Source organism: Peromyscus eremicus, chromosome 4 (genome assembly GCF_949786415.1).
Source record: "Peromyscus eremicus chromosome 4, PerEre_H2_v1, whole genome shotgun sequence".
In the NCBI taxonomy this organism is placed as follows: Eukaryota; Metazoa; Chordata; class Mammalia; order Rodentia; family Cricetidae; genus Peromyscus; species Peromyscus eremicus.
In genome coordinates, this window is record NC_081419.1 from 86,111,919 (window position 1) to 86,137,411 (window position 25,493).

At 37.3% G+C, this 25,493-nt stretch overlaps 2 protein-coding genes across 2 annotated transcripts; both read right to left on the bottom strand.

Moving 5' to 3' along the window:
• Positions 1 to 8,241: 8,241 nt before the first annotated feature.
• Positions 8,242 to 9,207, bottom strand: LOC131908458 (olfactory receptor 4F3/4F16/4F29-like). The gene has a single exon (XM_059259500.1). It carries the CDS (start codon positions 9,202 to 9,204, stop codon positions 8,242 to 8,244), a length of 963 nt encoding a protein of 320 aa, XP_059115483.1. The 5' UTR covers positions 9,205 to 9,207.
• Positions 9,208 to 21,388: 12,181 nt separating this feature from the next.
• Positions 21,389 to 22,354, bottom strand: LOC131908459 (olfactory receptor 4F3/4F16/4F29-like). Its single transcript, XM_059259501.1, has one exon. The coding sequence runs from the start codon at positions 22,349 to 22,351 to the stop codon at positions 21,389 to 21,391; it is 963 nt and encodes a 320-aa protein (XP_059115484.1). The 5' UTR covers positions 22,352 to 22,354.
• Between the last annotated feature and the right edge of the window lie 3,139 nt (positions 22,355 to 25,493).

Below are 25,493 nucleotides of genomic sequence, written 5' to 3' on the forward strand. Positions count from 1 at the left end.
AAGAAACAAGCGGGTGTAGCCATCCTGATATCCAGCAAAATAGACTTCAAACTAAAATCAATCAAAAGAGATCAAGAAGGGCATTACATACTCATCACAGGAAAGATCCACCAAGATGAAGTCTCAATTCTGAACATTTATTCCCCAAACACAAGGGCACCCACATATGTAAAAGAAACATTATTAAAGCTTAAATCACATATAAAACCCCACACATTAATAGTGGGAGACCTCAACACCCCACTTTCACCACTGGACAGATCCCCAAATCGAAACTTAACAGAGAAATAAAGGACTTAACTGATGTCATGACTCAAATGGACTTAATCGACATCTACAGAACATTCCATCCTAACAAAAAAGAATATACCTTCTTCTCAGCACCCCATGGAACCTTCTCTAAAATCGACCACATACTTGGTCACAAAACAAATCTAAACAGATACAAAACAATTGGAATAACCTCCTGTGTTCTATCAGACCACCATGGTCTAAAGTTGGATTTCAACAACAACAAAAACTACAGAAAACCTACAATCTCATGGAAACTGAACAATACCCACCTGAATCACCAATGGGTTAAGGAAGAAATAAAGAAAGAAATTAAAGACTTCCTAGAGATCAACGAAAATGAAGACGCCACATATCCAAACCTATGGGACACTATGAAAGCAGTACTAAGAGGGAAATTCATAACACTAAACGCCCACATAAATAAGCTGGAGAAATCTCACACTAGTGACTTAACAGCACACCTGAAAGTTCTAGAACAGGAAGAAGCAAAGTCTCCCAGGAAAAATAGATGCCAGGAAATTATCAAAGTGAGAGCTGAAATCAATAAAATAGAAACAAAGAGAACAATACAAAAAATTAATGAAACAAAGAGTTGGTTCTTTGAGAAAATCAACAAGATAGACAAGCCCTTATCCAAACTAACCAAAAGACAGAGAGAGAGCATCCAAATCAACAAAATCAGAAATGAAAAGGGGGACATAACAACAGACATTGAGGAAATCCAGAGAATCATCAGGTCATACTTCAAAAACCTCTATTCCACAAAACTGGAAAACCTAAAAGAAATGGATAATTTTCTGGATAGGTACCACATACCTAAGTTAAATCAAGACCAGATAAACTATTTAAATAGTCCAATAACCCCTAACGAAATAGAAACAGTCATTAAAAGTCTCCCAACCAAAAAAAGCCCAGGACCAGATGGTTTCAGTGCAGAATTCTACCAGATCTTCAAAGAAGAGTTAATACCAATACTCTCTAAATTGTTCCATACAATAGAAACAGAAGGAACATTACCAAACTCCTTCTATGAGGCTACAATTACCCTGATTCCCAAACCAAACAAGGATACAACAAAGAAAGAGAACTACAGACCGATCTCCCTCATGAACATTGATGCAAAAATACTCAATAAAATACTGGCAAACAGACTCCAAGAACACATCAAAACAATTATCCACCATGATCAAGTAGGATTCATTCCAGGGATGCAAGGATGGTTCAACATACGAAAGTCTGTCAATGTGATACACCATATAAACAAACTCAAAGAAAAAAACCACATGATCATCTCACTAGATGCTGAAAAGGCATTTGACAAAATCCAACACCCCTTCATGATAAAGGTCTTGGAGCGATCAGGAATACAGGGAACATACCTAAACATAATAAAGGCAATTTACAGCAAGCCAACAGCCAACATCAAATTAAATGGAGAGAAACTCAAAGCAATTCCACTAAAATCAGGAACGAGGCAAGGCTGTCCGCTCTCCCCATACTTATTCAATATAGTACTTGAAGTTCTAGCCAGAGCAATAAGACAACATAAGGAGATTAAGGGGATACAAATTGGAAAGGAAGAAGTCAAGCTTTCCCTATTTGCAGATGACATGATAGTATACTTGAGCAACCCCAAAGATTCCACCAAGGAACTGATACAACTTATAAACACCTTCAGCAACATAGCAGGATACAAGATCAACTCAAAAAAATCAGTAGCCCTCCTATATACAATGGACAAAAAAGCGGAGAAGGAAATCAGAGATACATCACCCTTTACTATAGCCACAAATGACATAAAATACCTTGGGGTAACACTAACCAAGCAAGTGAAGGACCTATATGACAAGAGCTTTAAGTCCCTGAAAAAAGAAATTGAAGAAGATGTCAGAAAATGGAAAGATCTCCCATGCTCATGGATAAGCAGAACTAACATAGTAAAAATGGCAATCTTACCAAAAGCAATCTACAGATTCAATGCAATCCCCATCAAAATACCAACACAATTCTTCACAGACCTGGAAAGAATAATACTCAACTTCATATGGAAAAACAAAAAACCCAGGATAGCCAAAAGAATCCTGTACAATAAAACAACCTCTGGAGGCATCACGATCCCTGACTTTAAGCTGTACTATAGAGCTACAGTAATAAAAACAGCTTGGTACTGGCATAAAAACCGACATGTGGACCAATGGAATCGAATTGAAGACCCTGACATTAATCCGCACACCTATGAACAAATAATTTTTGACAAAGAAGCCAAAAGTGTACAATGGAAAAAAGAAAGCATCTTCAACAAATGGTGCTGGCAAAACTGGATATCAACATGTAGAAGGCTGCAAATAGATCCATATCTATCACCGTGCACAAAACTTAAGTCCAAGTGGATCAAGGACCTCAACATAAACCCAGCTACTCTGAACCTGCTAGAAGAGAAAGTAGGAAGTAGTCTTGAACGCATTGGCATAGGAGACCACTTTCTAAATAGAACACCAGTAGCACAGACACTGAGAGAAACAATCAATCAATGGGACCTCTTGAAACTGAGAAGCTTTTGTAGGGCAAAGGATACGGTCAACAAAGCAAAGCGACAGCCTACAGAATGGGAAAAGATATTCACCAATCCCACATCTGACAGAGGACTGATATCCAGAATATATAAGGAACTCAAGAAATTACATATCAAAATGCCCAACAGTCCAATTAAGAAATGGGCTATAGAACTAAACAGAGAATTCTCAACAGAGGAAACTCAAATGGCTGAAAGACATTTAAGGAATTGCTCAACATCCCTAATCATCAGGGAAATGCAAATCAAAACAACTCTGAGATACCACCTTACGCCTGTCAGAATGGCTAAGATCAAAAACACTGAAGACACCTTATGCTGGAGAGGATGTGGAGCTAGGGGAACTCTCCTCCACTGCTGGTGGGAATGCAAGCTTGTACAACCACTTTGGAAATCAATATGGCGCTTTCTTAGAAAACTGGGAATCCATCTCCCCCAAGATCCAGCTATACCACTCTTGGGCATATACCCAAGGAATGCTCAACCACACCACAAGAGCACTTGTTCAGCTATGTTCATATCAGCATTGTTTGTAATAGCCAGAACATGGAAACAACCTAGATGCCCTTAAACTGAAGAATGGATAAACAAAATGTGGTACATATACACAATGGAATACTACTCAGCAGAGAAAAACAATGACATCATGAGGTTTGCAGACAAATGGATGGACCTAGAAAAAATCATCCTGAGTGAGGTATCCCAGACTCAGAAAGACAAACATGGTATGTACTCACTCATAACAGGATACTAGATGTGGAACAAGGATGACTGGACTGCTACTCACATCACCAGGCAGGCTACCTGGAAAACAGGACCCCAAGAAAGACACAGGGATCGCCCAATGACAGAGAAATGGAATGAGATCTACATGAACAGCCTGGACATGAGTGGGGGTAGTGAAGGGCAAGGGTTGAGGGAAAGAGAGCTTGGGTGAGTGGGGGATCCCACCTGGATCAACAACAGAGAGGGAGAACAAGGAATAGGAGACCATGGTAAATGAAGACCACATGAGAATAGGAAGAAACAAAGTGCTAGAGAGGCCCACAGAAATCCACAAAGATACCCCCACAACAGACTGCTGGCAATGGTCGAGAGACACTCCGAATTGACCTACTCTGGTGATGGGATGGCCAAACACCCTAATTGTCGTGCTAGAAACCTCAACCAACTACTGAGGGATCTGGATGCAGAGATCCATGACTAGGCCCCAGGTGGATCTCAGGGAGTCCAATTAGCGAGAATGAGGAGGGTTTATATGAGAGAGAATTGTTGAGACCAAGGTCGGATAAAGCACAGAGACAAATAGCCAAACAAACGGAAACACATGAAATATGAACCAATGGCTGAGGGGTCACCAACTGGATCAGGCCCTCTGAGTGGGTGAGACAGTTGATTGGCCTGATCTGTTTGGGAGGCATCCAGGCAGTGGCACTGGGTCCTGTGCTCATTGCATGAGTCGGCTGTTTGAAACCTGGGGGGAAGGCTTTGCCCTGGAGGAGATTGGAATGGGGGGCGGGCTGGGGGAAGGTGAGGGGGGAGGGAGGGGGGAGAACAAGGGAATCTGTGCCTGTATGTAGAACTTAATTGTATTGCAAAATAAAAATTTTAAAAAATACCATAAATGATAATGAATATTTAAAAAAATGCATTACAATTTTTGCAGTTTTTTAGGTTTATTTCTTTATGTCTGTAGGCAGGATTTTCAGGGAGTCTTCCATGATCAAACCTAATCCATATCAACCTGGAATGAATCCATAGCCTCCCATTTCCTATGGAAATAAAAGCATACTAACCTCTTCCCCAAAGTAACACATTTTTTGACTTCCACTTGAAATCAAGACATTTTTTAAATGTATGGGTTGGTTTGATCCAGTGTTTCCATAATCCAATGTGTGTTAGCAGCTGTCATTCCTTCCTCAGCAGTCAGAAAATTCAAATACAACACAATAACATACAGGATCCAGACTCTCCATCTATTTTTCGTCTTTGTGTGGCTTTTGTCTTTTATATTACTTTATTCCATCTTTAAAGACTTTATTATTTTTAAACTCCTTTTTCTATGACTGTCTATACTATTTCTCTTTTTCTCTCCCATGTCTATGTACAATTTTAAACACACTGTGACCTGTTTGAAGGTTTTTTCCAACTGGATCTGTCTTACTGCCTATCTGTAATCTTTTCTGTCTACATGAGCAAAACTTAAACCCACCATAAGGCTTAGTTCATGATGTGCTGGCAGGTCTCATTCTGGCGACTCAAGCCCACAGGCATGAGGCACATGAGACTAGGAAGCCACATTTGGCTTCATTTTTGTGTATTTAAAACCTTTTTTTAAGATTTCTCAAGTCTTAAGTGGCTGTAGGTGCTGCATGCTTGGGCATCATTTGTAGGTGGAGTTTCTCTGTATCCCAGCAAATACTCTGAAATAACCAGAGAATTATTATTAATTATAAATGCTAGGCCAATAACTTGGACTTGTTTTTAACTAGCTCTTATAACTTAAATTAACCCATTTCTATTAATCTATGTGCTGCCCCAAAGCTCATTCACCTCATCTATGAACTTCTCATGCTGTTTCTTCTGCATTTGGCTCAAAACTCCTCCAACTCTGACCTACTTGTTCTCAGCATTCTCTCTGCCCCAAAAATCCTGCCTAGCTATCAGTCAATCAGCTTTTTATTAACAATGAAAGCAGCACATCTTCACAGTGTACAGAAGGATTATTTCACAGTAGGTAGGTCACTACTGTAACTCACAGGGTTTGTGACTTGGTGAAACTGATGATTACTTTTCTTCTCCAGCACTGTGCACAGTACCTTCCAGCACTATGAACACTAGTCAGTAATTTTGAGATGCCTCCACACTGATTTCCATAGTGACTGCATCTATAACCCCAGTAACAGTGAATAAGGATTCTACTTTTCTGACATTCTCACCAACAATTGTTGTCATTTGTTTTCTTGATTCTGACAGGAGTGAGATGGAATTCCATCATAGTTCTAATTTGCACTTCCCTAGTGGCTAATGATGTTGAAATTTTAAAACATTTTTTCTTCTTTTTCTTTATTCTTTTCTCATGCAATAAATCCTAACTGCAGCTTCCCCTCCCCCATCCTCCACCCAATGCCCCCTATTTCCCTTTCCCCAGATCCACTTCTCTGTTTCTCTTCAGGAAAGAGCAGACCTCCCAGGGATGTCAACAGAACATGCCATAACAAGAAACAATAAGACTAGGCACAAACCCTCATTTCAAGGCTGGAGGCAACCCACAAGCAGGCAAGAGAATCAGAGATACTCCCACTGCCACTGTTCTGTGTCCCACAAAAACTCCAAGCTAAATAACCATAGCATGTACGCAGAGTGCCTGGTGCAGACACCTCCAAGCTCCATGGTTACTGCTTCCATCTCTGTGAGCCCATGTGAGCCTTGCTTTGTTGATTCTGTGGTCCTTGTTCTCCTGGTGTCCTCTGGCTCCTACAAATCCTTCCTCCCAATCTTCTGCAGGTTTTCCAAGCTCCACCTGGCTTTGGGTCTGTGCATCTGCTCCCATCATCTGCTAGAGGAAGCCTCTCTAATGATGGCTGGGCTAGGCAACAATCTATGAGTATAGCAGAATATCATTAGGAATCATTTCATTGACTTTTTCCCTAGTCATGTTGGATTTTATCCAGGTTTCAGAGCCATCCAGCTTCCAGGTCCTGGCCTGCCAGGCATTGTTGGACATGTGCTCCTTATTGTGGCTTAGGCCTCAGGTTAAACCAGTAAATACTTGGGCACTCCCATAAGCTCTGAGCCACCATTGCCCAGGACATCTTGCAGGTAAGACAGGTTGTGGGTCTAAGGTTTTGTGGCGGTTAGTGTCCCAGTCTCACCACTGGGGAGCCTTGCCTGGTTACAGAAGAAGGCCAGTTCAGGCTCCATATCCTCCAAAACATTTATTAACTTTTGCAACTTCCCTTTTGAGAATGTTCTGTTTAGCTCTATAACCCATTTTAATTAGGTTGTTTTCTTCATAGAGATTTTAGGTCTTGATATAGTGTAGATGGCAATATTCTGTCAGATATGTAGGTGGGAAAGATTTTCTCCCATGCAGTAGACTACCTCTTCACTCAACTGACAATTTTCTCTAGTATACAGAAGCTTTATAATTTTATAAAGGCCCATTTGCCAATTATTGGCTTCATTTCCTAAGCAACCAGAGTCCTATTTAGAAAATATTTCCCTAGCCTGTACCATATAATGTACTAACTACTGTAGTCATTTGAATAGAAATACCCCTCATAGGCTCAGGTATTTGAACACTTGGTTAGTTGGTGGTGCTGTTTGGAGAGTTATGGAACTTGTCGGATATGGACTTTTGCTGAAGAGTACATTTTCAGAGGTGGGTCTTGAGAGTTTTAGCCTCATGCCACTTCCAGTTCATTCTCTACGTTCTGTGTATGGCTGGCAATGCGATTAGCCAGCTTCTACCTGCAACACCCACTGCAATGCACTCCTTGCTGTATGGACTTCCCCTCTGGAACCATAAGCCAAAATAAACTCTTCCATTAGTTGTTTTTGGTCATGGTATTTTGTCACAACAAAAAAAAGTAACTAATACAACTACCCACTTTTTCCTCTAACAGTTTCAGAGTTTCAAAACCATTTAGAACTTTCTGTTGTCTTTTTGCTCTATCTAATAATCAAACCCTTATATTAAACAACAGCAGAGAGAAGGAGAAAATTTTCTTCTGATTTTAAATACAGTGCTTCAAATTTTTTTCTCCATTTAGCATATTGTTGGTTATAGATTTATAAGGTACAGCTTTTATTATATTGAGATTGCTTCTTTCTAACAATAGCATATTCATGATTTTTACCATAAAATAATGAATTATGTCAAAGGCTGTCTCTGTATTTACAGAGATGATGTTACAATTTCTGACTTTGAGGCTATTTATGTGATTAACCACATTTATTGATTTTAGCATGTTGAACCACCCTTGTATCTATGAATGAAGCCAAATGGATACTAACAAAAAAACTTTGGTATTTCTTGAATTCTGCTTACAATTATTTGGGGCACTTGCATTTAGCATATAAATACACATAATTTAATAGAATTAATTATTGGAAATAAGAGTAAAAAGTGTCCCTTTACCTGAATACCTTAAAGCAACATTCACTCTTCTATATCTAATAGCTTTCTTCAGGGAAATGTTATTCTGCAGGGATTTAGATTTATTATATTTTTGCTATATAAATAAATGGGATATTTCATTTCTTACTAAGTATAAGACAAAAATAGCATATATATGAATATAGATAAATGTCACAATAGGTAAGGAAATATTTTTCTCAAAAATTGTTTAACAATGAACATCTATACTCTGTTAAGAATGATCAGAGTGTAAGTGTTTAATTATTTGTCTATAACCCAGTATCTGGTTAAATACTCTCATCATTGCCATTTTCATTTCTTGATTCCTGAATGTATAAATCACAGGGTTCAGAAACGGAGTGACAACTACATCAAATATAGACAGAAACTTATCCAAGTGTGTGGAAGAAGAAGGCCATGTATAGATGAACATCACAGGACCAAAGAATAAGACCACCACAGTCACATGAGCTGAGAGTGTGGACAGAGCCTTGGAGGAGCCACTTGAAGAGTGTTTTTGTACAGTGATTATGATGACAATATAGGAAATGATCAGTATGAAGAAGGAGCCCACTGACATAAATCCACTGTTGACTGAGACCAGTAATTTCAGTCTGTATGTGTCTGTGCAAGCAAGTTTGATGAATCTGGGAAAGTCACAGTAGAAGCTATCCAACACATTTGGTCCACAGAATGGTAAGTTTACTACAAAAGCCAGTTGAACCAAAGAATGCATAAAGCCAACAACCCAGGAAGCTACTGAAAACAAGATGCACATCTTTGGGCTCATAATGGTCAGATAATGAAGAGGCTTGCATATGGCCACATATCTGTCAAAGGCCATGGCTATGAGTAAAACCATCTCCACACTGCCAATGAAGTGAATGAAGAAGATTTGAGTGACACAACCTCTAAAGGAGATGACTTTATGCTTTCTCAGCAGATCATACATCATCTTGGGGGAAATAACAGAAGAAATACCCAAGTCAATGAAGGAGAGATTGGCCAACAGAAAGTACATGGGAGAATGTAAGTGAGGGTCAGAAGCCACAGTGAACACGATGAGGGAGTTTCCTGTCATGCTTGCCACATAAAAGATGGAGGAGAACACAAAAAGGAATAACTGGATGTCCCAAGAGTTGGTGAGTCCCAGGAACACAAACTCTGGCACAACAGATTGATTCACTCCTTCCATTGGCTTTGTTGGCAGTGCTACCTGAAGGAGGAAATGTGAGAAACTATTAATTATATAAATAGGAGAACCCCCAAGTTATGAAAGCCTGTTTTTACTATAACATTGCAACTAACTTTGAAGTGAGTAATGTGAGAGATGTAAGTTCTGTACATAATTAATAATCATAAATTATAAATTAGTTTGAAACATGACTTAACAAAAGCTTTTATCAAAACATGAAAAATAAAAAGGTTTGATGGATTTTAAAAGAGGATATTAGGGCCTGGAGAGATGGCTCATCAGTAAAGAGCACTTGCTATTCTTCCAAAGACCCCAGTTTTGTTCTTAGCATCCACATCAAGTAACTGACAGTGGTCTACAGTTCTAATTTCAGGGGATCTAATGACACTTCCTGGTTTCCAGGAGATTTCCATAAATATGGAGCATAAACTTAGGCACAAAGACACTTATAAATAATTTTTAAATGAACCTTTATAAAGAGAATATTCTTACAGATTGTTGATGACATTGTAAATTAACGCATCCATTAAAGAAAAAAGTATGGAAAGGTTTCAAAAACTAGAGTACAGACTAGATTTGCCCCACAGTATTGGTGTGCTTGTCTAACATATTTAAGACCCTGGGTTTATTCTTAACAGTGCAAAACAAAAAGAAAAGTGGGGGGAGGGTTGTAAGGTAGAAAAAGAAGACAAGAGAAAAGATACAAATGATTAAAATAGAACTACCATATAGTATAGAAATCCTCACCTTAAGGGTATATATCAAGAAGAAAACATTATCATGTCAATATGTTTTTCCCTTTCCATTGTACCATTATGCATAAAAATTAGTATTATGATGAACAACCTCTGTCATTGAGCATGGATAGACACATGGATTACAAACACACATACATATACACACAAAAATCATGTAAGTATACTTTTCCATAACTCTGTAAAAATATTTATCATATTATACTGTAGTTTCATTTTATTTAGAGAAGAATCAGCATAGTAGACAACATAAGGGCTTTGGATTCCAGACCCATGATTAATCAGCTATGTACTGTCTACTATCAGAAAAGATACTGAAACCCTCAACCTTGTGTTTTATTTCTGTTTAAACAAATTAAAATGGTTGCTTCAGTTAAGTTATAGGAATGAAACAAAGATCAGAATCATGTATTCGGCAAGAACCAGGCAGGACAGGGTGGAATGGCCATAGACACAGTCATGTCCTCAATAGATAGGTGCTCCATTTGTGGATGTTTAATAAATATTTATAATATCAGTGCCTTTCTTCCTATTTCTCTTGCTCATAATATTGACCAACTCATGAGATAAATTACTCAAAAACAGTAATGAATATGAATAAGCAGCAGAGTGCATCAAATACCATTTCCAAAATATGTTTCAAAATGTACTATCCCCTAAATCAGTAACACATTACTTGACATTATTTTAGCAACCAAAAAACAACACTTTTTAATATGTAAAATTAGTGCATTTGCTCTCATGGAATATTAAATGTATGTTTAGTGTTCAATAAAAGTTTAATTCAGTGATTTATTTCTCAAACAGCAACCCCTATACAGCAGAATTTATATCTGTCTTCATATTAGCATCCCAAAGTTTAGAATCTGAAAACCTAGAAAATGAGGGAAAATAAGTATTTGGTTAAAATGGAAAATTCTGTATTTATGTTCTTTAAAACCACATAAATATACTTGATTATATAATATGAACGATTAGATAGAGTTATAAAGTGATAGAAAATAAGTTGTAATCTTTGCTTTAAACAGTTCTAACTCTCTGCCCTAAGCTTATCCTAAGCATACTTCCTCTGGTTTTTAGGTCTTCCTTACTCTTTCTTTAAAGTTCCCCTCCCCACTGTGTGGCTGGCCTCTATGTTAGCTTAATTAATTCTCTCTCTGTCTCTCTCTCTCTCTCTCTCTCTTTCTGTCTCTCTCTCTTTCTCTCTCTCTCTCACACACACACATCTCTATCTTTTCTTTCTTTCTTTCTTCTTTCTTTCTTTCTCAATCTCTATTCTGCTTCTGCTTCTCTCTCTCCTCCTTCCTCCCCTAAAGTGTTGCTGAGATTTAAAAAACTTGCCCTCCCTGGGGTATTTTTCTTCTAAATACTAATAAAATTATTCTCAAGCTTCAAAAAATTGATAATAAAGAAATAAATGAGAACAAAAGGAAAATCTAGATCTAGATCATGTAGAATGCACATATAAAGACTGAAATTTGAAAAGCTGGTATATAACAGGGAAGAAAAATGAGGAAGCTTACTGTAAATTAGGCATAAAATGTTTGAATTATGAACTTATCACCCACCATCTGTTGAATCTGTCTATAATTTCACTATGCAGACCTTGTATCAAAGCATTTCTTAAACCCAAGGAAACCTAACCAAATTTGGACCCTCCTAATTTAAGAACATAACTACATCTATTTAGTAGTCTGGAAGATATAGATAGTTCTTCTATATCCTTTTCAAATAAACAATTAGGTAAAAGTCACCTCATACCTCTTTAAAGTCTCACTGATGAGATCAATGATCAGAATCAAATGAATACAGGAACTCCAACTATAAACCACAGATGAAAATAAGAAAATAAACTTAACTTTTGGTATTTTTAAGTACTATTTTGTTTTAAAAATTAAAAATGACTTCTATCAGAGCATCTGTTTTCATCATTGAGACTCTTGGTCTCATGCTAAAATTTACTTCTGGTCAGGTATATATAATACACTTTCAATCTCGAAAACATGAAAATTTCTGAAAAATTTGGTTCTGTTTTACAGAATAATCACCAAATATTTCATCATACTCACCTATTTTTAAAAACCCCCCAAAAAAACAAAAAACAAAAAGCCAGTGAAGAGAAAACTACAAATTTTCCATTTTCATTTATGTGTATTTTATATTAGCAGTTCATAGATATTATATCATTCATTCATTTAATCATTGGTGAGCATAGAATGATTAATTATTGCATAAACTTAGTAGAGAATGCTGCAAAATTGTTTGGCTTCTCAAGGCCTTTTACAATGTGGTTCTAGCTCAAAGGCATTCAGTTACTTAGCCTTTTCCAATACTTCAACTGGTGTCTAACTGCTATTCTCCGGTGCTATTCAAGTCCTTTTCCTGGCTGTTCTCTACTTTGCTCATCTTCCTCAAGCACTTTAGGATGTGACTCATGTCCACAGCAGATCCAAGCACAAACTAACATCTGAGAATAAGCCACTCAAGCTTTGTTAGGTTTATTTCTATCCATCCATTTTACCTGAACGATAACAACAGCATGTTGGCAGAGTCAGGTTTCTCTGTATGCTCTCACATAAACTGCCACATGGAACCTTCCATTAGGGAGATAAGAAGCTAATTATATATACCTCAAGAGGCTGCTGACCAAAAGATGTTGTAAAAACATGGTAATTTAGAAGGATCATGTGGCTACAGAATTATTTTCTCTAGAGATGTATTTGGTTTGATCTATGTGACCAAAGAACTTTTGTAGCTCACACTGTGATACTGAGGAGAATGAAGAAAAGAAAACTTGGTTGTTATGTTATCATTAAGCTACATGAATATAAAAGTTAACACTTAACAGCACTCAGAAGGCAGAGGCAGGTGGATATCTGTGAGTTTGAGGCCAGCCTATCTACATAGTGACTTTCAGAACATCTAGAGCTACAGTGAGACACTGTCTCAATGTAAAAATTACTTATTGCTATTATTCCTTAATAATAGGTAAATATTCTCCCAAAGTTTAATTAACATCAGAGTTAAATCAAATTAATATACTAATTATAGTGTAGTTTAAGAAGTAGAATGTGTGTGAAGTCTTCATTTTCAGTAAAAATGTGACCTATAATCACAGATGTGTACTGTAGTTGGAAGTTTTCCTATGTCCCAGCCGGCCAGCAGTTGGGGTAAATTTCTCCCACTCGTGTCCCCCAAGTAAACACACAGAGGCATGTATTAATTATAACTGCTTAGCCATTAGCTCAGGCTTATTACTGACTAGATCTTACATTTAAATTAACCCATAATTCTTATTTATGTTTAGCCACGTGGCTTGGTACCTTTTCTCAGTTCTGCCTTGTCATCTTGCTTCCTCTGTGTCTGGCTGGCGACCCTGACTCAGCCTTTCCTCTTCCCAGAATTCTCCTCATCTGCTTGCCCTGCCTATACTTCCTGCCTGGCTACTGGCCAATCAGCATTTTATTTATCAACCAATCAGAGCAACACACATTCACAGCATACAGAGCAATATCCTTTGGCACTTTTCCTTTTCTGTCTGATCAAAAAGGAAGGTTTTAACTTTAACACAGTAAAATTACATATAACAAAACAGTTATCAAACAAGAATTACAGTTACAATATCTAGTTTATTTATATTTGGAAAAATTAAAGAAAATATTCTATCATCTGTCCTATATTTGTGAGTCTGAAGTTTCATATCTAATTTATCTTTTTTTTTTTTTTTTTTTGGTTTTTCGAGACAGGGTTTCTCTGTGTAGCTTTGAGCCTCTCCTGGAACTCACTTGGTAGCCCAGGCTGGCCTCGAACTCACAGAGATCCGCCTGGCTCTGCCTCCCGAGTGCTAGGATTAAAGGCGTGCGCCACCACTGCCCGGCCTAATTTATCTTTTATCATGACTAAGGAAAACTATAATTATAACTATCTAGTCTTCAACTACATCAAAGACCTAAGAAGGATATACTATTACCTAACTTAACAGGAAGTGTGCACTGTAAGCAACTTCCAAAAAATCTAGAATGACAGAGACAACTAGTTGCCTGGGTAGTTACCCAAAGTTCCTCTGTAACGTTGGGGCATCCATCTTCAGCCAATAGGCTTAAAGTTTTTTAGTTGCTTCTCCTTGTGTCCTGTAGACTATTTGGCAGTCTCCTCTGTGAAGCAGGAACCTGAAGAACCATCTTGTCTTGCAAAGTTCAGTGGTCACCTTCCTATGGGTCCTGACTGAGGGTCATCTCTGGATGCAGAGATCCATGGCTAGGCCCCAGGTGGAGCTCTGGAAGTCCAATTAGTGAGAAAGAGGAGGGTTTATATGAGCGAGAATTGTTGAGACCAAGGTTGGATAAAGCACAGGGACAAATAGCCAAACAAATGGAAACACATGAACTATGAACCAATGGCTGAGGGGTCCCCAACTGGATCAGGCCCTCTGAATGGGTGAGACAGTTGATTGGCTTGATCTGTTTGGGAGGCATCCAGGCAGTGGGACCGGGTCCTGTGCTCTATGCATGAGTTGGCTCTTTGAAACCTGGGGCCTATGCAGGGTCGCTTGGCTCGGCCTGGGAGGAGGGGGCTGGACCTGCCTGGACTGAGTCTACCAGGTTGATCTCGGTCCTCGGGGGAGGCTTTGCCCTGGAGGAGGTGGGAACAGGGGGTGGGGTGGGGGAAAGGTGAGGGGGGCGGGAGGGGGGAGAACAAGGGAATCCGTGGCTGATATATAGAACTGAACTGTATTGCAAAATAAAAAAATAAATAAATAAAATAAAATAAAAACCAGTAACAGAGGAAAAAAAAAGAAAGTAAACTCCATAATGAGTTTCTTCAATGCCCATTATCTTCTCTAAAGTATATTGGTGCTGCCAAGAGTAGACATGTCTCAATGTCCAGAAAGTCAAAGTTCTTAAAACATTTTAAATGCCATATTCTATAGGTCTTTGAAGTGTTTGAAGACCACCTACCTAATTGAAATATATCTGTGTATACCTAGAAAACTTAACTAACATGACTATCAATGTGATTATCATAGATGGCTAATTATTAATCTGTATTTCTTAATTATACATTACAATTTCAAATGAACTGTACAAACAATATTAAACAAGAGTAGAAATATATATACAGTATAACAAAATTAACTTTAAATTTGTATCAATAAACTAAAATCCATAGCAGTGTAAAACATTTCAAACAAGTTGCTACTCTTTAAAATTAGATTCAATAATTTACCCTTTTATCCTATCATATATATCCCCTTTTCTTCTTTAGAAAGAGATTACATTTATAATCAACATTATAAACATAAACTATGTTTTGGGAATTTGAGTATAGCTTCTTATACTGCTTCCTGCTGGATGGGGGCACTGGCAATTTTATGGAGATCCTGAGAAAATTAAGAATTATGGTCAAGTCCTGACTGGAGTAGTCTGTGAGGCTGCATTGTCTGAGCCAGTTGTCTTGAAGCTGATATGGATGTTGGAACATCTGAAGACCATCTTAGCTTGGAAGCAATCCACAGGTTTTCATCTTCTGTGGAAACAAAAGCAGAACCTCTTTTACAAAGCAACATACCCTTAGACACAAATTTTGAAGTCAAGATACCTTTAAAGTATATATATTGGTTTAATTCAGCAGCCTTTACAATCAAATGTCTGCAGTTAAAAATCCCAAAGACAATATAATCCAGACTCTGTGTGTGATTTCCATCTTTACGTGGCTTATTTTTTATATTACTTTTACTGTCTCTTTAAAGACTTTATTTTTTAAAACTATTTCTTTATACAACTGCATATATTACTTTTCCTCTCTCTTCCAAGCCTATGTACATTTTTACACATAACATAAACCATTTAAAGGTTACTCCATCTGAATCTGTCTTTTTGTGAATCTATTGCTTTAATCTATAGCATGGCTAGGACTGAAATGTCAGCCTTGGCTGCTGGCTCTGCCCACCTCAGCTTTTCAACATGGCGGAGGTAACTCACTTCCAGCTCTGGGAGCCATGCTCTCCACTGACTCTTGAGAGGCAGTGAGTCCATGCCTCCATCCAGCAGTTTGTAGCCCAGAAATCTTTTTTTTTCTTTTTTCTGTACTAGCAAAAGCTAAACCAACCACGCAGCATACTATGAGGCTTGGGAATGCCTCTGTGTACCACAGTAGGAATCTGCCATGCTGCAGGTCAGGCCCATATGCCTCGAACCTGCCATACTGTAGCTCAAGCCCACAGGCTGCACCTGGCCTGAGAGGCACACTTAGGAGCTATTTTTAGCTCTGTTTTAGAATCTTTTTTTTTTAAGTTCTCTCAAGTTTTAGGTGGAAAATTGAGCCAACATGTTGGGCAGCCAAATGTAGCTGGAAGTTTTCCTGTGTCCAATCCAGTCCTGCAGTCAAACCCAAGTAATCACACAGAGGCTTATATCAATTACAAACTGGATGGCCTATGGCTCAAGCTTCTTGCTAGATAGCTCTTATATCTTAAACTAGCCCACTTCTATTAATCTATAAGTTTCCATGTGACTGTGGCTTACCAGTATTTTCACATCTTGCTTCTCTTGCCGGTGGCTCACAGTGTCTATAGACTCTGCCTTTTTCCTTCTTATCTCTCTCAGATTTTCTGCCTGCCTCTAAGGTGCCTTGTCATAGGCCAAACAGTTTTATTTACCAACCAATCAGAGCAACACATATTCACAGCGTACAGAAAGATTTCCACAGCAGTGTGCATAGAATTATCTATATAGAAACTTACTATAAAATAAATAAAGCTTACAAGTTAATGAAATAACTAAAACATCTGTCAACTAATAGTAACATAAAGAAACAATGGTACACACACAAAGTCCTAGAACCCCCTAAAAAGAAAGTTGAGACTTTCTAAGAACAGTCACAACACAGATTATACAAAGCTTAAACAGCAGACCCGCATGTGATAAACTGTTGTACAAGTGAATAAACACGAATGTATACAAAAATAGACTTATTTTCAATAAGTGTCACAGCACATTAAGGGTTTTAGGAGCAGTGAAGTATACTGTGGTTTAATTTTATACAACTTTTAAGGAAATGGCTGCTACAAGGAATGGCATACTCATGTCAAGGGCTTGGACAGGTGTTTAATAAATCCACAAATAGGAGAAAAATGGAATCCAGGTGAAATTAGAGGGGTGAACTGTTTGTACCCTCTCTTGTCTTATATCTGAGGGTTGAGCAGAGCTGGGAAAATAATATCAAATTAGAAAAACATCAGGCCATTTAATGAATAGTTGTTGTATCATTGCCTGATAACTGTCTGCATGTTATCATGAGGCTTATTCTAAAAACACAGTTTCCCTCAGATCATCTTATCCTAAATCAGGTTTGGTTTGTATAGGATTCCCTATTCATAAACTAAAAAACGTTTCATTACACTAGATCAATCTTGACATGATAAATTTCATACATATCATTATTTATTTACAATGTATGAAAACCACTTATCAGAGATTTTAAAAGAATACCAATACAATCCTTAAATTCTAAATTTCATGTTCCTAGTTCCCATTGTGAAATAGAGTCCAAACTGTGCCCATATAATTGGATGACTTCTGTATCAGATCTTTTTCAGTGGCTATTCACTTCCAGGACAGGCCAGCATTGTATGTGAATAAGTTTACAATCCTAGTTCTCACACACACACACACACACACACACACACACACACACACACACACACATATATATATATATATATATAGAGAGAGAGAGAGAGAGAGAATATGTACATTATGATTGGTTTTAATGTTAACTTGCCACAATTTAGAATCACCTGGGTAGGGAGCCTCTCCTGCAGAATTCTTCTGATTGTCTTATAGATATAGATCGTTGTCTCCTTGTTTCTTTTACCTAGAGACCCTGTGTAAAACTGTTTGTTTGTGTGTGAGTGTTTGTGTGTGTGTGTGTGTGTGTGTGTGTGTGTGTGTGTGTGCATGCTTAGGATACAGGAAACTGTGACACTCTACACTACACATTAATCTTCTCTCCTACAAAATTTACATATTATTTTCCTGCTCCAGAGTCACCTCAGAGTACATAGCCTCGCGCATAGGCAAAACCTTTATAACTGTGGTATTAATGTATTAATTTACATACAGTGAACCTTTCATACATCACTGGGATGGAGCCAACTCGATTCATAGATAATCTTTTGGATTAGCTCCTGAATTCAGTATATATAACATTTTGTTGAGAACTTTTTGTGTGACTCTCCATTACTCATCAGTGGCCATTAGAAAATGTAGTAGCACTACTGTACAACTTCAAAATGTTTCATTTCTTTCTCTTGTGGTATATTTTGACACACTCTAACTGGAGTATTAAATTGTTTTAAATCATTCTTTAGAGCCCACAAAAAGAAGGAAAAGCCACAGCACATTACATTTTCAAGTACCTGACACATTTTTTCCACTGGGTCTCTAAGATTGTGATATACCTAGTTAAATGGGAAAGGCAAGGTACTAATTTAAAAACAAAAAAGCATACATTTGTGCTAAGGGATGAGATACAGTGCAGTTCTGAGAGTGTGGAGTTTGGTTTGCAGTAGATTTGCTGTTTGTATTCTGTAGCCCATTGTGAATCTAAATGTTCAGCAGAGATTGGGCTATAATTATCTTTCTTCTTTTTGTTATTGAGTCTTTGTCTGGTTTTGATATCAGAGTAATATTGCATTCAGAAACAGAACTCAGAAATGTTCCTTCATTTTGTATGTTACATAATAGCTTGAAAAATATTGGTGTTTGATCTCTGAAGGTCTGGATAATCTATGCTGAATCAATCTTTCCCTGGTCTTCTTTTTAGTTTGTAAATATTTAACTACTGATTCTACCTCAAATGGATGTTGTATAAAATACTTATTTCATATCGATTTGGCTTTGGTAGATCATATATATCTAGAAATTCACAAATTTCTTTTATATTTTTCTGTTTGGTAGAATATAGATATTTTGCCGGGCGGTGGTGGCGCACGCCTTTAATCCCAGCACTCGGGAGGCAGAGCCAGGCGGATCTCTGTGAGTTCGAGGCCAGCCTGGGCTACCAAGTGAGTTCCAGGAAAGGCGCAAAGCTACACAGAGAAACCCTGTCTCGAAAAACCCAAAAAAAAAATATATAGATAGATATTTTAAAGTATTTCTTCATGATTCACTGATTTCTTCAGTGTTTCTTGTAATATATTGCATTTGATCTCTAATTTTAATATTATGGATCCTCTTTCTCTTTATTTTATTTAAATTGCGTAAAGTTTATCAATCTTGTTAACCTCTTCAAAGAAATGACTCCATTTCATTGATTCTTCATTTTATTGATTTTTTCTTTCTATTTTGTTTATTTCAGCCAGTGTTTGATCATCTCTTCCCATCTACTGTTTGGGTAAGTTATTTGTTCTCTATTTCCAAAGGCTTTCAAATACATCATTAAGTTGTTCATTTGATATATCTCAAATTTTTGAATAGGCACTTAGTGCTCTAAATTTGCCTGTTCTGACTACCTTCATTATGCTCCATAAATTTTTGCATACTGTGTTTTCATTTACATTCAATTATAGAATTTTTTAAATTTCCTTCTCAACTTCTTCCTTGAGTCAATTATCATTCAGTAGTGTGTTGTTCAGTCTCTATGAGTTTGTATGCTTTCTGTAGAATCTACTGGTGTTCATATACGACCTTATACCACTGTGATCAGATAAAATGTAAGATGTTATTTCAGCTTTCCTACATTTCTTGAAACATGCTTTGCATCCTAATAAGTGGTCAGGTTTGTAGAAAGTCCCATGCCCTGTTGAGAAGTATGTGTGCTGTTTAGTATTGAAGTAGAATGTACAGTAGATGATTGTATTTTGATTTATGTCTATTTGATTTGTGATGTCATTTAACTTCAGATTTTCTCTGTTTTTTGTCCTAATGACCTACTCATTGACTAGAGTGGGCTATTAAAGTCAACCATTATCACTATTTTGTGGTTAATCTGTAGTTTTAGGAATAATAGTATTTCTTTTATAAACTGGGTTCTCCTGTGTTTAGTGTGTATATGCTTAGAATTGTAATAGCCTCTTGTTGGATTTCTTTTGATGAATATGAAGTGACCCTCCTTATCTCTCTGACAAATTTTGACTTGAAATCTATTTCATCAGATATTATAATAGCTATGCCTACATATGTCTTAGTTCCCTAGCTTAGAGTACCTTTTCCCATCCTTTTACCCTGAGGTGGTGTCTGTTATTAATGTTGGGGTGTGTTCTCAGAGGTAACAGAAAGATGGAGCCTGTTTTCTTACCCAACATTTTAGTCTGTATTTTTTAAATGGATTATTCAGGCTGAAAAATATTAATTTCTGTTGCTTTGGGACATTTTCTTAGGCTTCTTTTTGATTAATTGTTGTGAAATTGTTTATATATCCCATGTGCCCTTTTGGAAGAAAACTCAGAATATTAGTGATCCCAGAAATTTGTAGAGCACCAGCATGCCACAAGAAATGTATACTGGTTTTGATTCCAACATTGCATCAACCTATAAAACAAGAGTACTCCACCATCCAAATATCACCCAAACTTCTCTTGGAGTGGTATGGAAAGACAAAATTAAGAAGCAAGATGAGAAATGGGAAGAAAAGGTAGGTATTAAATGTCTTTGAGTAGTCTGTTATAATCAGCAGAAAAAAACCAACATGCTTCCTTGGCACCTTTTTGTTGTTCCAAACATAACTCACACAGTTCCTATCAAGCACATACATATGTAAGACTCTGATGTGCACTCAAAAGTTCTAACTTCCTTCTATAACTGGAAAAGTCAAGAGAGAAAGAGGCAGTAGACAAAGAGCACACATGAAAAAAAAATGACCTAGCTCAATAATTCTTGAATGAATGTTCTGTGGAATATAACAAGAAGTCTCTGCTTACCACAAACAGTTCCATTCAAAAATAGAGACAGTCTAGAGAAATGGCTCACCTTTTAAGGGTATGCACTACCCTTTCAGAGGACCCAAGATTGGTTCCCAACACCTAATTCAGATGGTTCAAAACAACCTATAACTCCCCATCAGCATATCCAATGCCCTCTCCTAGACTCCAGAGGGACCTGCCCTTACATGTGCAAAGACACACACATACAAACATAACCTTAAAATACATATAAATATTTTTAAAAGAGAGAGGGTTTTTCCTGTTCTGAAGACCTTAAAATAAACATTCATCTTCTTTATGTCTAAGAGTTTACATCATGTAGGTATTATTCCTAAGCAATTGAGCTTCATTAAACTTATAATGTAATTTGTGTTTTCATAAATGTTGTTCCTTATTGCTAAGTATAAAACAAAATAGCATTTATATTATAAATAAACATATTGAAATATTATTTCAAAGAAGTATTATCCTAAGAAATTGGTTAACAATGAACTTCTATGCTCAGTTAAGATTGTTCACAGGTCAAGTGTTTAATTATTTGTCTATAACCCAGTATCTGGTTAAATGCTCTCATCATTGCCATTTTCATTTCTTGGTTCCTCAATGTATAGATCACAGGGTTCAGAAAAGGAGTGACAATTGCATCAAATATGGCCAGAAACTTATCCAAGTGTGTGGAAGAAGAAGGCCATGTATAAAAAAACATCACAGGACCAAAGAATAAGACCACCACAGTCACATGAGCTGAAAGTGTAGACAGAGCCTTGGAGGAGCCACTTGAAGAGTGTTTTTGTACAGTGATTATGATGACAATATAGGAAATGATCAGTATAAAGAAGGAGCCCACTGACATGAATCCGCTATTGATTGAGACGAGTAATTCTAGTCTGTATGTGTCTGTGCAAGCAAGTTTGATGAATCTGGGAAAGTCACAGTAGAAGCTATCCAACACATTTGGTCCACAGAATGGTAAGTTTACTACAAAAGCCAGTTGAACCAAAGAATGCATAAAGCCAACCACCCAGGAGGCCACTGAAAACAAGATGCACATCCTTGCATTCATAATGGTCAAGTAATGGAGAGGCTTACATATGGCCACATATCTGTCAAAGGCCATGGCTATGAGCAACACCATCTCCACACCACCGATGACATGGATGAAGAAGATTTGAGTGACACAACCTCTAAAGGAGATGACTTTATGCTTTCTGAACAGGTCACAAATCATCTTGGGGGAAGTAACAGAAGAAATACCCAAATCAATGAAGGAGAGGTTAGCCAACAGAAAGTACATGGGAGAGTGTAAGTGAGGGTCAGAAGCCACAGTGAACACGATGAGAGAGTTTCCCATCATGCTTGCCACATAAAACATAGAGGAGAACACAAAAAGGAATAGTTGGATATTCCAAGAGTTGGTGAGTCCCAGGAACACAAACTCTGACACCACAGACTGATTTACACCTTCCATTGGCTTGGTTGGCAATGTTACCTGAGGAGAAAATGGGAGAAACTGTAAATTACAATTGTATTAACAGAATAGGAGAACCCTCAAGTTATGGAAGCCTATTTTTACTTCAGCATTACAACTAGCCTAAAGTCAAACAGATATGAATAAGTGCTGAACATGAGCAATTATAAGAGTATTATAAATTAAAACTATTATGAACTATGACTTGACACATGTGAAAAAATATTTTGTAAAAAGAAATCAAAAGATAACAAGGTTGGGAGGATTTAAAGGGCCTGGAGATACGCCTCAGCAGTTAAGAGCACTTTCTGCCCTTCATAGAACCCAAGTTTGGTTACCAGCATTCACATCAAGCAGCTTACAGCTACCTGTAACTCCAGGTCCAGAGGATCCAATGCCTTTGTCTGGCCTCCACAGGCACCTGTCCACACATGACATATGCATAGATGTAAATACACATAAAATTTTTAGAAATAATTCTTTTAAAAGAGGGCATCATTATAAATTGTTAATGAGCATATAAATTAATACATCCACTAAAAAATAATAATGTAATGTCATCAAAATTTTAAAAACATACTGGATTTGTAGCACAATAAATTTATATTTACCTAACATATATAAGACCCTGAGCTTAGTCCTCAATAATACAAAACAAAGAGAGAAGGGCACAGAGTGTAAGGTGACAAAGAAGAGAAGAGAAAAGATTGGAAAGACTAAAGAATAGCTATCATGTAATAGAGAAATTCTCTCCTTCAGGGTATATATATCCTGAAGAAATGACATTATCAAGTCAAAATTATCTTTTTTCAGTTTTATTATAGCATTATCCATAAACATTTTATGTGAACAATCTGCCTTCATTGATAGATGCATGCATAACATACATACATACAAGCACCCCAGACTATTCTGTAACCCTAAAAGAAGGAATTCTGTATTCTGTAATTACATGAACAAGCCTGGAAGTCATAGTGGTAAGTGAAAATAAAGTCATTGAAACAGTTACTGAAAGATCTCAGTGGAAATGAAACATAAAGAAGCCACGAAGAGAAGGTCGAAAAGTTGTAAGAGTCAGAGGTGGTGGATGACCCCAGGACCAGACACAACTGGGATGATGCACAGTTGAACTCACAGAGACTGTGATAGTATGCACAAGACCTGCACAAGTTTAAGCCAGACAAATTCCCAGCACTGAGAAAGAGAAGTAGACAAGATTCTGCACCTAATCAAGAAGCTGTTTTGAATGCATACCTGCTGGAAGAGTCTTAGTTTTGTCCAATGCAGGGGATGTCAGCTGCACTCCAAGGTAGGCTCCATGCTCAGGAAAAGTTGGCCAGTGCAAAATGCACTCATTTTTGTGTGCTTTGTTTGTTTAGTTGTTTGGTTGGGTGGATGGGTGGGTGGGTGGGTGGGTGGTCTGTTGATTTTTCTTTACTTAGTTTTGTTTTGATGTTTTTTTGTCTTTTCAAGTTGTTTGTTTTGATTTTCAGATTTTTTTGAGAGAGAGTTGGGCAGGTAGTATTTTGGGGAGAATCTGGGAAAATTGGGGGAGGGGAAAGAGTATAATCAAAATATATTTATGAAAAAAATAAGCAAATAAATACCCCAAAAAAAGCTATGTTCATAGAAGAAGAAAATACAATGATGTACCATAACCAAGTTAAGTGGGGTCAGAAGGGGAAAAGGGAAGGTATTTGTCAAAAGAGAAAAATACTCAGTTAACAAGATGAAGTCCTGGAGATTTCCTATATAACATGGTGACTGTGGTTAAAATCAGCTCTATGTCACATACTTGAATACTGCAAAGATTTTCAATGTTATTATCACAAATAGGTATGTGAGGTGAATGTTACTTAGCTCCCTTTAGTCATGCAATTTACCATGTATTAAAACATCTCATTAAACACCATAAATACATATATGTATTTGTTAATTAAACTTCTATAAAAGATAAAGGATGAAAGTGCTTTTATGCTTGTATTTTTAGATTGTGATCATACACAGAAGGTGGTGGCAGTCACAGTATAATGTTATGTTCCGTGAAAACTTCTAAATTTAATAGCCTACTTAATACAGAGATAGTCCTTGTGACATGGAGCAGCCAACACGAAAAATATCAATTAAAACCTAAGTTCTTTCATTTTTCTTTATAGCCTGGTTCTGTCAATTACCAAAAAAAAATTGTTCAGGTTTTTTTCAATATTGCTTCCATTCTGAAAATTACAGAGATTATTCTAACATATAAGCCCTTACTTCATCTTATCTCCAAAAAATGTTTAACTTCAAGGTTATCAGATGTTATATCTTCCTTTATACCATTAGCATTTCTTTCATTCTTTGAGTTAACTGGATTCAAGACTTATGATCCAAATATAGGTACATCTATATATGTTCCCTTTCTCTGAAACAATGAAAAGGGAGTTCACCTGCATGGGACCAGACTAGACCCTCTGCATACAGGAGACAGTTGTGTAGTGGGGTCTGTTTGAGGGGCGCCTGGCAATGTGATCAGAAACTATTCCTGGTGCATAAGCCAGCTTTCTGGATCCCATTACCTATGGTCAGACACCTTCCTCACCCCTGATAAAGTGGGAAGGGTCTTGGCCCTGCCTCAACTGAATGTACCAGGCTTAGCTGTCCCCCTATGGGAGAACTTATCCTGTTGGGAGGGGATGGGGGGAGGCAGGGGGAAGCAGGAGGAGGGATGAGAGGAGAATCTGTGGTTGATATGTAAAATGAATTTTAAAAAATTTAAAAAAAGAAAAAGGGATTCACAGAGGAGGATAAGTCTATGGAACACTAGATACTGGTGTGCATCATGTTAGGTACACAAATTGTAAGTATTAAGAAATTTCTCTAGCAATTTGACATTACAATACAACTCAAATATCAAAATTTACACTCTTCCAGGCTATCAGTCCATGAAGCCTGGGTGTGAACATAATTATTGCCATAGATTGTATGCCACATGATCTGGATGCTTAAACTTCTCAAAGACAGCACCACAAAAGGGTACTTTGTCCATAATTCTATAAAAAGATTTATCATATTATATTGTATTTTTAGTTTCCTTTAGAGAAAAAACAGCATACATCTGGGCTTTGGATTCAGGACCCATGATTAAGCTCATAGTTCAGCC